Source organism: Cyrtonyx montezumae, unplaced genomic scaffold (genome assembly GCF_038088225.1).
Source record: "Cyrtonyx montezumae isolate F1298 unplaced genomic scaffold, pur_monq_1.0 scaffold_3, whole genome shotgun sequence".
NCBI classification, from domain to species: domain Eukaryota; kingdom Metazoa; phylum Chordata; class Aves; order Galliformes; family Odontophoridae; genus Cyrtonyx; species Cyrtonyx montezumae.
Genome location: NW_027072034.1, coordinates 142380078 through 142394353, shown reverse-complemented (window position 1 = coordinate 142394353; position 14276 = coordinate 142380078). Strand labels below are relative to the sequence as shown.

The following is a 14276-nucleotide window of genomic DNA, read 5'->3' as shown; positions in this document are numbered from 1 at the left end:
ATAGCACAGAATAGTAGAATTGTCTAGGCTGACAGTTGAGATCATCAAGATCAACTGTAAACCTGATCTGCCACAGTCACTCCTCACCCAGAGCTTGGGAAGATTTCCTCACATCCTAACAATCCTCCCTTAAATTATTAGGAAAGTGGTCACCTTCAGTATGTGTCTAGTCAATAATTATTGTCAAGGCGTGGATTCTCATTGACTCACATGAAAAATGCATCCATTATTCTCCCAGAGGAAATGTAGGATGGAAGGACAAAGCATATCCTTATTTATTCATTCAGTCATGAAGAAAAGTGCTCTAAGTATAAAAACGGAAAGAATAATAACCTGTACAAGAGCACTTTCTAGCACTTTCACATCCCATTTCAAGCAAAAGCCCATTGTCAGGGATCAAATTCTGATATATGCACAACACGAAGACAGGCTGATATAAATGAGGAAATTTGGCTTGACTCCATCAAGCCTTAAGGTGCCCTCACACTTGGTATCAGATGTCACAAGTCAGAAAATACAAAACACTTGAATCTCTAACTTGTGGTTTTCTTGCCAATGAGCACATGTGGAGGTAACAGGTTATTCTGACCTCAACTAAGTGAAAAAGTGGGAAAACAAGGATACTTTACTTCAACTAACAGTTAAGCCAACTCTCAATTATCTGAGTAGTGAGAGAAGCAAAACAAAGATCAAGTACAGATCATTCAGAATACACAAATGATGCTATAAAAGGAGAAAATTGACTTTTGGAGCATTTTTAAATATATTTCCACAGAGATGAAGCAGACTTAAGAAGTACTGTACACAGCAGCAGATGAAAACACTCTTTTCCATTTTCCAAGAATGGGTTGTGTGATAATTATGAAGGTGTCTCAGGATGGAGAGTTATTCTGCAATACTCAATCAATCCACCCAGTTAATTATATTGCAGAACTACTTGATAATTATTAGTATTACTAATGTGCTAAAAATGTAATAACCAGTTTTTCCAGCTCTTTGCTCAAAACGTAATTTCTTGGATTTCTTCAGCCACCAGGTCTACACATTTCAGGTCAGGGCTGACAGATCTATCCATATTTATTACACTGAATGATAACTCAGTTATGTGCACTTGCTGTAAATAACCAGTCTATGTTTTTTCCATAAGCAGTATCTGAAATAAGCCAATAAATGATTTCAGATTATTTCCTCAGTTGCCCATGTAAATTTCTTGATCAAGGTCTTCCCTTGCCTACTTTTATGTCTGTGTAGAAATGATTCAAGGGAAGAGGAATGTGCTACTTCTTGACAAAGTGTTCTGAGTTAATTTGACCATATTATTTGAGCTTCTATATTTTTAGGGGAGATTGTTTTGAGCCAATTGAATTTTATCCTTAGTTATTACTGCCTGAGGTATAGTATTATCAGATATCACAGGCTTTGCCTATCAAAGGAGAATCCTATGTTACACTTAGATGCATTAAAAACACTGGATCAGTACAGTTTTAGAACTGCTGCACCAATAAGGAGGCACACTGCTTTTCTTGGTCATGGTTTTTACATTCAAACTGAGAACAAGCAAGCAATACACTTTATAAAATGAAAACACACTTTCACTTTGGATTTTTTCTATTAATTTTAGGATTTTTTCTCATTAATTTTGGGAATTGCAAAAGATGCCACAAAACTCGTCAATAGTAATTTAAATTGATCATATCATGCATGAAGATACTAGCTTGAATCTCAGTAAATGATGATACAAGAAAGAGCTTACAGAAAAGAATTTCCTTGCTATAAATCATCACAGGTATTTCAGTAATCACAAAAGGAGACTCATTTCTGACTAATTCTTCAGTAAACTCTTCCCTTATCATATTTTAATCCTCCTTCCCCGTTAAATAGTTTCCTCTGGAATGCACACCTCTTTCTTTTTCTCATGAGTAGTTTGATCTACACCCCAGAAGACATAAAGGTACATCTGGCTACACAAACCATATTCTGAGTAAATCTTGCCTAAACTTTATGTTTGTGAATTGTAACTGTAATTAGCCCTACATGAGAGACAATTGTTGCTGTAATAAAAGAATCCTTAATTATGGACAGATATAAACCAAGGCATAAAGAAGCCAAGACTTATAATTAAGAATGTAGACACTTTCCTTGTACTTTTGTCATTGGCTTAACCACAGCGAATTATTTTTTTATCTGTTGATGCAGCAATCAACCTAGAACTGACACAGCAGCAAAACATGCCTTATGTATCCTTGGATAATAGAAGCCAGAGCTGAGCAATGAATACGCAATAGAAATGATTGGATTGATAATTTGGAGCCCCGGGCAGGAAGATGAAATTGGGGAACAGGAAAAAAAATTCCAGAGAAAACCCATTAAGAATAGGCCCAGGGCAACTCCCAAAAGAAAATGCCTGTTCTTTTATTTCTGGTATTTCTTCCCTACAAGAACGGTAAGAATCTAAACTACTGAGGATATTGACAGGGATAAATCTGTTAGCATATCTACTGTGCACTGAAATTTCTTCACTGGGGCATCATTCCACAAGAATAAATTGCAGTAACATTTCAAACCTATTTGCATATGATTTACCGCAATATCTGCTGCATCTGTGCATAATGATGATTCAACAGTCTTCATAAACAAACTAGATACACTCACAGAAGATAACAACGTGATGCATTTATGTTAACAAGTATCAAAATCTGCAACTTAAAAGCACTTGAACCAGTCATGAAATTGACTACAATTCTATCTTTTCTTTTACAGTAGATTTCAATGCAGAGTAAATTAAGAAGAATTCCACAGTTGTATGTTCAGGAAGCATTTCAGACTTGCAAGAACAATGAATAGCATAATGTTACACTATGTCAAATATATTTTCAGAGTGATTTTAAAATTGAAGGATCTTCAAAAAGTACAGTTAACTTTAAATACTGCAGTAGCCTTAATAACTATAATAAACTACTAACAGTCTGTGGGAAGGGGAGGGACAAGGCAGAAACAAAGCTCTACTGCCAAACACTAAAGAGGTGATACCTGTAAATTCTGCAGAATAAAGTCATCTTTTTGGTGCAGTTAAAAGCAATGACTACTGCTATTACACATTAAAGGTCTTTTGAGGTAATTTTACCTTGAAAAATAATTAATACAAAGAATGACAAAGAAAGTATGGAAATAAGTATACACCCAGTGTTGCACAAGACAAATAGGATGAAGACTGAAAAAAATGTATTTTCATCACCCCTGTAAGGCTGAGTCATCCTACATGTTGCTCATATTAAAGATAGCTGATAAGCCATATTCAGGCAGCACTGAAAACCTACAACCAGCTCTGCTTGATGTACACTGCTTGCAAGATAAGGATCTTCAGTTTACAAGCTCTTCAGGCACAGAGTGTGTCCAGCTCAGAGTTAAACAACTAGTTGAAGCTCATATGCATCATAAGGTGCTTACCTTTGGCAGTCAAAGGAGAGGAAGAACCCCTCTTGCCTTCCTTCCAGAATATAATTCACTTTGTCCTAAGAATGAATTACCACCTTCTGTTACCAGTACTGTCTCCACTATCTAGATCTGCATTTGTGTAATACTTAGCAACTATTCTAGCTCATAATCAACAGTATAGCAAGTGTCATTCCCTAACTGGACAGAGTTATAGGGTTTGGTTTCCTCAGTGTGTGATATTCAAAGGCATGAAGGCATGCTTCAGCTTGGCAAAGTTCAATAACCCTATATCTCTCTTATTCTATGACTCCTTCTGTGCATTTTATGTAACTATCAAAACAGCTCTCTAAATAAGACTCATTCAAACCCTGATCCGATCAGATATGGTTCACTCTCTTCACTAGTAGAATGCTAATGACTTTTCAGGTGGGACTTTTAATTGCATCCCTTCCAAAGCCATGTTCCTTCTCTGCACCCCAACAGTATGTGTCCCATAAACATCATGCTTTCAGAATAAGACTCAGGACAACTGTCATGCAGCTCACTGCCCTATCCCACAGCACCAGAACTTCACACACTTGTGGTTCGCTGTCAGAGCTGTCCATGTGTACTCTGACATGAGAATCCAGGAAAGGCTTGCTGAAGAAAAGCAGTGCTCAGTGCTGACCCTCCAGGTACAATCATCCCCTGATAGGGGACAGCCTGCAAGGCAGTTGCATCATAGTTCCTTGTTAACCAAGCATGCAGACTGGAAGAGTAACTGATGCAGGCTTCAGAGTTTATGAAATTCAAGAGCCTAAATTGCTACTATAGCAAAAAATAGTAAGTAAAAGGAACATAAGTATGTAAGTGAAATGTCAAAGCATATTCTTCCAATGACTACCTATGGAAGAAAATTTTTAAGCAATAATGCTCAATTATTAACCTATTATTTACTACAGCCTACCAATTTCCTGTGTTTTGTACAGGGCAATTTGAACTCAAACTGCAAGAGGTTAAATGTTAGGAACATTTAATCATTACTCACAGGGTTGTAAGCAGCAGAACAGGCTGCCCAGGGAAGTTGTAGGTGCCCAGTTCCTGGAAGCATTCAATAAAAGGCTTGATGGGTTACTGATCAGACTTATCCAGTGGTAGGCAACATTGCTCATGATAGGGGAGTTGGAACTATATGATCTTTGAGGCCCCTTCCAACTCAAGCCCTTCTAAGATTCCATGATTCTTTGATTCTATGAAACAGTGATCTGAAGTGACCAGGAAAGTGGATCTATTGTCGGCAACAAATTATCTTTATTTTCCAAAAATTAATACAGTAAAAATGAATTATGTATACTCACTGGAAGGTTTGCTTTTACAATGAATCCCCTGAAAAGAGAAAAAATATATATTATAATAGGTTTTCTGATGTGATGATAAAAATAAATAGTACTTAATCATTATACACAATTATGAACATACTTTAAAAAAAAATAAGCACATTCACAGTCCATAAAAGAAACCAGTTTTCAAATTAAAACAGATTTCCAAATACAGTGAAAATGCACACCACTACTTCATTTGATGGCCAGACAAGTTAAGGGACACAGCTGAGTTGTAACCATTACAACACGTCCAAAGTTCCATCAAATGAAGACTTCAATCAGACACTGCTCAATAAATAAATGAAAAATACCAATAGTTTACTTATTGATTCAGATATAAATAAATATATCACATAAAGAAACCAAGTGATATTTTAATGGAAGATAACTATAACACTTTTGAATATTAGATGAGTTTTAGGTCACATCAGGCCAACAGGATGTCTTATAATCAACTGCAAATGAAGCTGAGGAATAGGACTTGCCATTTTATTTCTGAGAACTATCTGGTTCATAATCCTGAAATTGAAATTACTCAGGCACAATACTTACCATGTCAAGTGAGTAAGTTTTTTTGTAAGAGGCAAAGTGAACCTGACATTGAGATTTGAGCAGGTTTCCAGCTGTCTTTCAGACAGGCTACACCCATTTTCCAAGTAAAATAAACACTCAACCACACACCAAAATTCTGTAGAATATAAAAATAACAAATATTACTTTGAATACTATGTGTCATTTTCTAAATACAGGTTATTGCTAAAACAAAAAATATATTTTCCAGCTGTTCTGGCATTCAAGTTTCTGATACAGCAGTTGTACTATCATTCCTTTCTGTATGGCATAAAGTATACTCCCCTCCACTTTCTTTTAAAATCAGTGCATTATTCACAGAGATGCTTTTGTCACAACTGCAGAAGCAGGCATCACCTTGTCTCCTCTGCCCTCAGATCGACTGGCAGCTGTTAGTCCCTTTAAATCATTTCAGGACCCTGTCAGTAGTAAGCCAACCGTCTGTGAGATTTAGAGCCAGCAAAAGTCTCTCAGCAGATGTTTGAAAGTTCTCAAGTTGTAGACAAATAGTCAGCAGCTTGGGTGAGTACTAGCATGTCGGAAAAGAACTATTGCTTGGACTTTATGTGGCTGTCACCCACAGGTCTTTCTGCCTGCCTCATAAACACAGTTGTAAAAACTTATTTCCAAAAGTGTGAAATGACAGCCCTATTGTAGCTATACGCATGTATGGTCTTACCCCAGAGTAGCTGAAGAGCGTTTCTGCCCTTCATGGCTACATTTGGCCACTGTAGCAAAAGAGAACAAAAAACTTTTTTATAAAATATATTAACAGTAAGAGGAGGGCTAAGAAGAATCTCCATTCTTTTCTGCATGTGGCTGGGAATGTGACTGCTGAGAATAAGGAAAAGGTTGAGGTTCTCAATGCCTTCTTTACATCTGTCTTTAAAAGTCAGATCAGCTATCCACAGGGTAACTGTGGACTACTCCCTGGTCTGTAAGTCTTGGATGGGGCGCAGAATAAACCTCCCCATAATCCAGATGGAAACAGTCAGAGACCTACTACTCCACCTGCACTGTCACAACCCTGTGGGGCCAGATGGGATACACTCGAGGGTGCTGAGGGAGCTGGCAGAGGTGATTGCCAGGTCATTTTCCACCATCTATCAGCATTCCTGGTCAACCAGAGGTCCCAAAGGACTGGAGGCCTGCTAATGTTACTCCCATTTACAAGGATTGTAATGTCAGCATGACCTTGGTGTCAGGGAAGGTTATGAAACAGGTCATCTTGAGTGAGATCACATGTCATGTGCGGGACAACAAGGGAATCAGGCCTAGACAGCCTGGTTTATGAAAGGCAGGTCCTGTTTAACCAACCCAAACTCCTATGTTTGAGTGACCCTCATGATGGATGAGGGAAAGGCTGCTGAAGTACTCTACCTACACTTCAGCAAAGCCTATGTCACTGTCTCCCACAGTAATGCACGACTATAAATACCTAAGGAGTGGGACACAAAGGGACGAGGCTGGACTCTTCCAGCAGTGTGTGGTGATAGGATGAGGGGAAATGGCCACAAACTGATGCATAGGAAGTTTCGCACAAATGTGCGTAGGGACTTCTTCACAGTGCAGGTGTTGGAGCACTGGAACAGGTCACCCAGAGAGGTGGTGGAGTCTCCTTCTCTGGCCTCCTGGACCAGAGAATGGTGGTGAATGGAGTTAAATACAGCTGGCAACTGGTCACAAGTTGTGACCCCAGGGACCGGTAATTGGGGCCCACACTGCTTAGTATCTTTCATGACAATTTGGATGAAGGAATTGAGTGCATCCTCAGTAAGTCTGCAAATGACACCAAGTCAGAGGGCTCATGTCCAGCTTTTTATCCATCAGGACCCCCAAGGAAATCAAACTTCTTTACATAACTTCTAAAACTTGGGTACTTCTATTTCAATGGCTTAATAAATTCCTCAGATCCCCTGAAGGAGTAAAAAATGTAACTGTCATGACCTTATTTCTGCTGCAATGTCTTCATAGATATATTTGTCACTTACAAATTATTTCTGAAGAAAGACTTTGTATTTTGCTGATTTTCACAATGCACATTCATTAGTAGAAAGAAGACTCTAGCTTTCTCACTTACTCAGTGTAACACTAATCTAATAAAACATGCCAACTCATACAAAACTCCACTGGAAGAACTCCACTTTTAACTGCAGTTTCAAAACCCTAATTTTGAAGTAATGTCTAATCAGACCCTGCAGGAGTATGCAGAAGGATAACTTGAATTCAGTCTCTTTTGCTTGAGGTTCTTGATGGCCTTAGGAAATGGAACAGAAAAATACACAAACTGCAAAAAATTCAATGAGTGAGCAAGCCAGGGAGCTAGCTTTTTGGTAAGAAAATCTAACTGTTGGATCAGCAATTGATGAGCTACTGCTCACTGGAAGGAATTAATATCCAATGAGGTTTTTAATCTAGTAAATTACCTTCGTATTTATAACTTCCCATTTTACAGCCAAACTACTGAAAATGTTCTAGTCTGGTGGCTTGAGAGAGATCCCAATTGCAAGTGAAAAATTATCAGAAGAAAAAAGGTGTCTACTGTCTTCTCCTTACAGACACAGTACAAAAATTCATTAATTAAAAAAACATTTCCATTGAAATGAACAAAAATACTGACAAAACACAAAGCATCTAGTCTATGCTAAAAGAACAGTGTTTAAGATCCCCTGTTCTGACACCTGAAAAATGTAAACTGTATGTGAATAAATTAAGTTACATACGAGAAAGCAAACCACCAACTTCTCTGGAGCTGTGGGATGATGCAGAAATACGTCTACCTCAATTAATTCTTGTTTTTCACTATTGTTTAGATGAATCCTAATCTCTGATTACTTTTTAGTAATATCTTGTATCTATTTACTCATCTACTCCATGGGGAAAAAGTAATATACACAGTAGTGATTTTTGTTCTGGTAAGGAGACATTTTGTGGTTCTTGGGTGATTAGATTTGTTCTGGATGAGGAGGTGTTGGGAAGGTTTACATAAATAATCAAGCATTTGCTCAAACACTTGCCAGTCAAAGCAAGCATTCAGTCACAATTCAATTCTTTTTTTAAATATGTGATTATTTTTACTGCACAATCCCAAAGGGTTTTTGCTTTTTTTCCTCTTTTATAATCATTTTACAAAACAGTCTAAAAGAGACCATTTGTCTCAAAGGAGAACTCAAATAAATGAACCAAGTTCCTTTCCCACTTTCTGTATCTTTTGTTTTCAGGAATTTTCAGTGTTGAATGCAATAAAAAAACATAACACAGTAAAACCAGAATGGAAATTTTCTTCTTTCACAAATGCTGTGGGTGTCTTCTATGTAAAAATGAAATCTTGAACATGATGGTACAATTCAGTGCAACACAGAGAGCATCTCTGATTCATATTTGCTTTGGCAATGAGCCTGAATGAAATACACTTACACAATGCACAGTTAGGGATTTTCCTATTTCTCTAGGGTTTTCCCCACTTGTGTTATTACTCAACTGTAGCTAGAGGTTATCTGAACAGACACCACCAATATGCATCGCTCTGAATAGGAGGTGTGGTGCCAACTTTTTAGCTAGCACAGCAACTTCTCACTCTAATTCAACCATAATAGCACATTGTGCTTTTAAAGACTGTAGAGCAGAAAGTAAGATTGACAGAGGAAGATTTGGACTTGAGGACTCAAGGAGTACTTTCGTGAAATAAAACTGCTGAGGAAAAGAAACAAAGATTAGACCTATTTCCCTCTTCCTTTTATAACTCCAGGCACTGAAGCAAAAGCAGAACTGTAGAAATTATTCCGTGAATGTTCTGTCAACACAGGAAAGAGTCCAAGGCAAATTCTGTTTCCTAGTCGGTTCACTTGCTCTGTTATACCTGGTTCATAGAAGTGCTTATGGCAGCTCTTCCACAATTCCAAAAAGAGTAGTAATATGCCTGAAAATGCTTTAAAATGTATGTGATCATAATTTGGGACAGACTGTCAGACATTCAACATACACTCTTCCAAAATGCCTGCATTAATGTCAGTGAATGCGAAGTGAATCTTTTGAGATTTGCAGTGGCAAAGCTACTACCTGCACTCCTACCTGAAGCCACATTATCAGAGAGAAGAGAAAAAGGAACATGATCATTTTAGCTTGCCTCTAGTCCAGCAATTTCTATTCTTTAATTACCACAAAAAGCAATCATGAGGCTGTACGTAGTCTAACAGCACAAGGTCTTGCAAGAGCTGGTGCTCAAATTGTAACCAAAAAGCTCATAAGGTTGGTGAATCCAGATAAGTCCTTTTTGGTTTCCAGTCAAGAGAGGTTGCTCTGCACAAATTCATCTTATTTCATGCAGAATTAGAAGGGGTATTACATACCACTGGGTCTAGTCCCTTGATACCTACAAGTGCCACTCATCTCTTTCAAAAACATTTAAAATCAGATAAAATCAGGTCTGTACTGCTCCAATGCTAAGGCTTCTTCAGAAGCCCTATTCTCTGACAGTAACAAATGTTTTATTTTTTAATGTAAATACAACAGTATTAGTTAGGTATTAGGTTAGTATTAGGTTAGTTTGCACTGACTTCTGATTGTGTCTATTGGCTTTTCACTTAAATAGATACTTTCTACCCTGGAATTTACTTTCCATTTATCTGCAGACAGTAATTCAACTTTTCTCAGATTTTGTTTTGCAAGGCTATGAAAGCCAAGCTCTTTTATTCTCCTTTTCCCTCTTTTTATGTCTATGTTAATGTATCTTTCCTGAGACCAGACAGTTGGACTAGGTGACCTCTGAAGAAGAATTATTCTATTCCATTCCGTTCCGTTCCGTTCCATTCTGTTCTGTTCTGTTCTGCTCCACTCTACTCTACTCTACTCTACTCTACTCTATTCTACTCTACTCTACTCTATTCCTAATGGGGTGAGCAGAGCCATGTAACACTCTGAAAAGAATTTTCCACAGGGTTTATCTGATGCTTTGTAAAGTGATAATATTCTTTGTCTCAGCATGGCTGAGATGGTCATATTGGTGGCTACCCTGCAATACAGAGAAGGATCTATTTACCCTTTCCCATGTAAGCAATTCACAGTCAGCCTTTCTTTTCTCCATCTGCTTATCCCATTCAGTTTGTGGAGGACAGAGTATACAGTTGCTGGACTATAAGAGTCCAAAATGATTTGTTAAGATCTCTAATGAAAAACATGAAAATTCTAATGAGGTTTCAGTGACTTTCATAAGGAAAAAGGTCTTTGAGGGGTGGACAGCCCCTGGATGGAAAAAGAGAAATTTAAGAGCTGCATCATGTTCTTCAACTTTCAACACATTACAATGATTTCTTACAAAAATCTTCATAACCAGAAATCATCTAGGGAAAACTTCACAGATAGAAACAAGTGAGTATACTGTAGCTTTTCCCAGAGCTGTGTTCATACATGAAGGAGATAATAACTTTTTGTTTTACATATCCTTGATGATGGTGAGAACTGAAACCTCAAGGAATTTTTCTCACATTATTTTATTTCATTTTAAGACAGGTAAAAAGATCACCCCTGTATTTATCTTACAAAATGTAGGAAACAGAATCCTTTACAGTAAGAAAAAGCATAATATAATGATTCCTGTCCCACTAAAATAAAATCATAATTACATCAAGGCCAAGTACTTATGCAAAAGAGTATATTACTGGACACGAGTGAAAATGAAAAATATTATACTTACAGAAGACATTTGGGAATTGAATAAATTATAATATTTACTAAGAACTAAGAGGAATAATAACAATACACGTAATATGAGCATTTAGAACTGCTAAGGAAGTTCTAATAAGTAGAACTAACTGCTAAGATAGTTCTACTCATACATTGTCCCCAAAAGACCTTTTCTCAAAAGGAGCATTTGTGTTTGTTTTGATGTCATCTGTAATTACTTTCACTGCCAAGGTAAAACTATCTTTCTGGCAAACCACAAGGTTGTTCTTCAACTTCTACTGACAGTGTGGTAATCAGATACACATAAACAGAATATAATGGGAGCAGCTATGCAATCATAGAAGAAAACAACTGGACTGATGTCCAAGCAAAAAAAGAAATAGGCATTATAACTTACAGCAAAGCATTGTTTTGGACTACTTTGCACTGCTATTTCTACAAAAGCATATGAATGTTGATGGATTTTATTATAGAATGATAAAAACAAAGCATTTCTGAGTCATGAGTATGTATCATCCAGCTCTGAGCAGAAATTACTGTCTCTACATGTATTCCACAATGAACAAACCCATCACATTAGTGTAGTGCTGAAACTGAGAGGATAAGAGCAGCTGAGAAGTAGGACATTAGGCTCAGGACCAGGGCTAATGAGGCCACACACCTCTAGGGTAAGAGTTGTCCCATATCCAACAGCACAATTTCTTGACTGTATTAAAAATACGTTGACTTGTTTCCCTGTCCATTCAGCTGCCAATGAACAAACAGGGAAAATAATACTGGCTTTACTGAAAATCACTGAACAGCTCTCAGTAAGGCTTCACTGATGGAAGTTATATCCAGAAGGATTTAATGGAGGTTAATCCAGATGGCAACCAGTCACAAGTGGCAGTCCCCAGGGGTTGGTACTGGTGCCTGTCCTCTTCAGTATCTGTACTGATGACCTGGATGAGGTCATTGAGTGCACCTAGTAAGTTTGCAGATGACACCAATTTGGCTGGAAGTGTTGATCTGCCTGGGGGTAGCAAGGCCCTACAGAGGGATCTAGACAGGCTGGATAGCGGGGCTGAAGCCAATGAGGTTCAACAAGACCAAGTGGTGAGTCCTGCACTTAGTTCACAGCAACCCCAGGTCTGGGGCAGAGTGGCTGGAGGACTGTGTAGAGGAAATGGACCTGGGGGCACTGGTTGATGCTCGGCTGAACATGAGCCAGCAGTGTGCCCAGGTAGCCAAGAAGGTCGATGGACTCCTGGCCTGTATCAGAAATTGTTTTGCTAGTAGGAGCAGGGAAGTAATTATCTCTCTGTACTCAGCACTGGTGAGGCCACACCTTGAGTACTGCGTTCAGTTTTGGGCCCCTCACTGCAATAAATACATAGAAGCCCTGGAGACATCCAGAGAAGGGTAACTAAGCTGGTGAGGTGTCTGGAGCACAGGTCCAATGAGGAGTGGCTGAGGGAGCTGAGATTATTCAGTCTGGAAAAGAGGAGGTTCGGGGGAGACTTGATTGCTATCTATAACTACCTGAAGGGGAGTTGAAGTGAGCTGGCAGTCAGCCTCTTCTCTTGTGTAACTAGTGATAGGACTACAGGGAATGGCTTCATGTTGCAGCAGGGGAGATTCAGACTAAATGTCAGAAAATACTACTTTTTTTAAAGAGTGGTCAGGCACTGGAATAGACTGCCCAGGGAAGTGGTGTAGTCACCAACACTGGAGGTGTTCAAGGAACGTTTAGACGTTGTGTTGAGGGACATGGTTTATAGAGAACTACTGGTGATAGGTTGATGGTTGGACCAGATGATATAGTATGTCTTCTCCAACCTTGGTGATTCTATGGTACTATGATGCAAATGTATGGACCCTGTCCTCCACAACCTGGTGTTTGTCAAAACTGAAAGCCAACATTTCCCTTGCAGTCTAGGAGTATTTTGGTAATGTATATGACTAACACAAGTTTTTCAGGACTCCTAGATTTTTGTTTACTTGCTACTATTCAAGTACAACAGAAATTCATATCTTCAAGACAGTATTTGTTTCCTCAAGCATTGTACTGATGCAGAAGAATCTCACAATATACACCACATGGACTGCATGTGGCATATAACTTCCACTGACGTTTAGCTGTCTCCCTTTTGCAGGACAGAACAAGTGAGAATTAACAGCAGAGTAATTGTTTCTCCTGGAACTCTTCAGAGAGGCTAGATTATTCATCCTATAACTGAATGTCCAGTCAAAACATCCTTACTTCACAATTGCGAAGAATATTCCCCCCTTGTACCTCAAGTGAATTGTACATAAAAATAATCCTGTGATACAAAAAGGACTTACACAGAACGCACTTGCTTTCAAAATTATTGGACCAAAGGGAGCTATGACAGTCTGAAATAAAAGCTGCCTGATCTATTGTGTGCTTCAGCTCCAGGACTGGAAACAGAATTTGCTTCAAGCAAAAGCATACTCTAACTTCTTATTTTTTTTAGAAATTAAAAAATAATAATAAAAATTTAGAAAAAAAATGAATAAAACGAATCGTTTTGAATCATTTTGATGTCATGTTTCCTAAAATATGAAAACAAGTTGTTAACAAAACAGAATTGCATACAATAGACAAAATAAAATTACAATGCACTTTGAATGCCATACTCTCAGCTGGTATAAATCAGCACCATCCCATACACAGAGTGTCAAAAATTTCAGACCACTCAGCTACTTGAAAGGACAACTAATCTACCAAATCAGCACTTCTATTCTAACAATGAGACTGGGACATTCTGACACAGCATTAATGGTTATTTCAGTGAATGACTGGATTTCCTATACAGAGAATGATAAAATGGAATCAAGGAAATTTGGAGTAGAAGGAGTCTCTGAAGGTCACCAAGTCCAGCCTCCCCCTAGGAGTTGTACTATGACTAAAACCAGACCAATTTAGACATGAATTTGCCAATTTGAAAAAGTCAAGGTTTTAAGTTCTACAACCTCCCTAGACATCCACTGGTGTCCAGTACTTCAAGATCAGTATGGTGGAATGATCTCTGTAGCCCAGAAGTGGCTACGAGAGAAGTTTAGAACAGATCCGTCAGCAGCACAGACAGAACTGAGAGGTGACTGAAACAAGAGGGCAGTAAGGTTTCCACAGGAATGGAAAAAAAAAAATCAAGCAAGAAAGCAAGAACTGAAGATTACGAAAAGAGACCCTCTGGTCTGGATTTTCTCCTCCTGCTGCTGCTA

The 14276-nt window shown here is 38.3% G+C and overlaps 1 protein-coding gene across 1 annotated transcript in view; it reads right to left on the bottom strand.

Moving 5' to 3' along the window:
• The window catches only part of IL17REL (interleukin 17 receptor E like), a 42635-nt gene that overhangs the window by 18889 nt on the left and 9470 nt on the right, over positions 1–14276 (bottom strand). The window contains exon 2 of the mRNA XM_065741526.1: positions 4773–4800. Coding sequence (XP_065597598.1) covers positions 4773–4800 — 28 coding nt within the window. The remainder of the gene's footprint in view (positions 1–4772; positions 4801–14276) is intronic.